Here is a 2960-nt window from a genome sequence, read left to right as displayed (position 1 = left end):
TTGCTTTGTAGTGAAGGATGACTCTGCTCTGGTTCCTGAACTCTTTCTTATCATTCAGATAGTTGGCAGATGCTCCAACATCAATTAGACCACTCAGAACACTGGCTGTGAGAGATTCATCAGCCTTTAGCAGGGAAGTCTTGGCTGCAATAGTGTCTGAAGCAATAGTTTCATAATCACTGCTGTTCTGGGTCTTGCTTATGGTGAATTTTTTAATATTTTCTCTGTCCCACAGGGTGAAGTCTGTAGAATATAAAAAAATTAATTCACTTCAAACACTATACATAGAAATTCTATAAAGCTAAATTTTTTGTCCATGTTCGTTTACTTCAAAAAACAAAAGTGGAAATCAGATCATGGTTTTTGTGGTTTTTGGCATAAACAGAAAACTTAAATTCCTAGGTGCTTTGTTTTATCCGTTTTTGGTTTCAAACGAATTACCTGAATAGGCACGGACAACGTATCTTCCAACATAGCTGCTTTCAGTGTTTCAAACACGTAATAAAACGTTTGTGTTAAGTTTATTCTTTATACATGATGTGCATTGTTATTCTGTTAACCAAATTAAACAGAGGGCCTTCTTTCACATGGTGGATACAGTATCACTGTGTGCACGGAGGCCATCTAATCAGGACAGCCTTCGTGTCTTTAAAAATACACAGGATATGGGCATATCTTGGAGCCGGTCTGATAAAGGAGAGATATGAGTAATCGTGGTGTAAAGAGGCAAGATGCATAAAGGTCAAGGCATGGATGGCGTGTCAGTTTCTGATACGGACAGTTAAGTATCCACCTGATGCAAAACATGGACTAATGATGTATAAGAAGGAGAAGATGACCTTGTTTGGGGCTCAATCTTTGCTTATTTTTTGCCGGATGCTCGCTGACGTTTTTTTTTTTTGAGCCCACAGCTGTGCCAACCCTAAGCAATTTCTCTGTCCTGTAACAACATGACATGGAATAACCTCTGTTACTTTTTTACTCCTGTTTTATAGTCCTTTTTTATATGATTTTACCCAGTTTGAGTTAAGAGTAGTAAATAACTTGCTCCCATGTAAAGAACCGTTCCATATTTAACATTTATTTCATTCCTACTTTTGATTACAAATCACAATACTATTGCATTGTGGTCAAAACATACAACATATTTACTCTTTATTAATATGATTATAATAAGATCAAGTGATTCTCCTATTTTTTCAGCAACAGTACAAATCTTTTGAAGCTTCTGAAGCTGCAAAATTATGCACAAGATCTTATGTATTGGCTGTCTGTGATCAGCTGATTCCTGCAGGCAGCAGCAGCAAACAACTGATGGACGCTGTGTAAAAGCATCCTATGTTTCAACTTAAATTCAAATCTCAAAGGATAATAATAAGAATCAGAGGGGATAAAACCTGGGATTTCAAATTATGGTCGGGCTCCAGTTCCCCAAACCTTTAATCACAACTAAGTCCCATTTCTCATGCAAATACCCCATTAGCACTTTCCTAGGAAGGACTCATTTTGGGTTTGTGAAAACTGCTAAATGGGACAATCGTAAGATAGCATGCTGAATATACTGTAACCTATATTTGTATCAGCACATACTATACACCCATTGTAGACAATGGGTGTATAGTATGTTACACAATTTACATTGTGTGAAATAAATGTTATTCCTCTAATTATTTCTGAAGCCTATAATTTTCTGAATACTGAATGATGACAAAAGTATAATTTATCACTAAGTTGTTGTTTCATTCATAGTTGCTGTGCTGAGCTTTGAACATGGGTACAGTATATTCATGAATTGGCAATATAAATAGGCCCTGCATAACCTTGTTGGAAAAGCACTGTAATGACATTTTTTCAGCCTACACCAAATGGGGTTGTTTAACTGGTCTGCCTAAATCAGATTTAGATATGACTTATCAATATATTACTGCAAAAAGGTATGATGTTGCAGGGGAAGGTAATATGGAAAGGTACTTGGAACATGCTCAAACTCACTGCGGATCCAGACATTTGAATTGAGAAAGCTTCCTGGAGAGGTGGCGAAACGTCTTCAAATTTTGGAAACCAAGTCCAGTGGATTTTTAAAAACTTTTACGGAATGCTCTTGTTGTAATGCTAACTTGTTGCAGCCTTTTTTCCAATTTCATGTACAGGCGCCATACCCGGACTGGCCCTAAAGCTGCACTGGCGGCACGCCTATCAAAGTGACAGACCAGGCCACTTTGGCCAGTAGCATTTGAGGAGGGACACAGACAGCAGCGTGTGGAGGAAGGCTTGTGTGACGTGTGTCTGGTGCCGACTGCTTTGGTGTGTGTAGCTAGCGAGCAGTGCAAGTGAGGATAATAAGCAATGGACTCAGTCTAAGAATGGGGTAAAAGGAAGAGGGAATGCAGCGCAGAGAGGGAGAGAAACAAAAAAAGAAAGGTGCTGGAGGATGAGGATGCTGTCAAAGGCAGAAAAGTAACACATTTATTGAGCCCAACCCCACCAACCTCAAAGGTCTCTGGTCATTGAATGGAAGAACATTATTACCATATGTTTGCTATTCAAAGGTGGGGATGGTGATGACACCACGCCTGCTGGTGCTTCAGGGGGAGTATAGCACTTGGGAGAAGAAGGCGCAGAACCATTTCTACAGTAGAGCAACAACATGCACCAAGTAACATCAACACCACCAAACACCACCATTTGACATAAATGGCTCTCAGCTGTAATATTTGCTTTCTTGGCACTACAGCAACTCATTTTATTAAGTGACTGTGTTGTTGAATTTTTCTGTCTGTTGCTGACTTGCAGTTACATATTCCATCTCAAAATTGAAACTTAATATATTCAAAACTTGGATTTGCTGTAGGTTGGGTTTCATTACTTTTCCCTGGTATGATGATATGAAATTGAGGCATGATATGACATGATATAATTATATATATATATAATTATATATATATATATATATATATATA

At 38.2% G+C, this 2960-nt stretch overlaps 1 protein-coding gene across 1 annotated transcript in view; it reads right to left on the bottom strand.

The window, feature by feature from the left end:
* Window positions 1–2960, bottom strand: part of LOC107101246 (stonustoxin subunit alpha-like) — a 5798-nt gene that overhangs the window by 2024 nt on the left and 814 nt on the right. Inside the window, exon 2 of the mRNA XM_015400085.1 lies at window positions 3–243. Within this exon, the coding sequence (XP_015255571.1) occupies window positions 3–243 (241 nt within the window). The remainder of the gene's footprint in view (window positions 1–2; window positions 244–2960) is intronic.

This window comes from Cyprinodon variegatus, unplaced genomic scaffold (assembly GCF_000732505.1).
Source record: "Cyprinodon variegatus isolate N-32 unplaced genomic scaffold, C_variegatus-1.0 Scaffold1069, whole genome shotgun sequence".
Classification (NCBI taxonomy): domain Eukaryota; kingdom Metazoa; phylum Chordata; class Actinopteri; order Cyprinodontiformes; family Cyprinodontidae; genus Cyprinodon; species Cyprinodon variegatus.
This window is presented reverse-complemented; position numbering and strand designations above follow the sequence as displayed.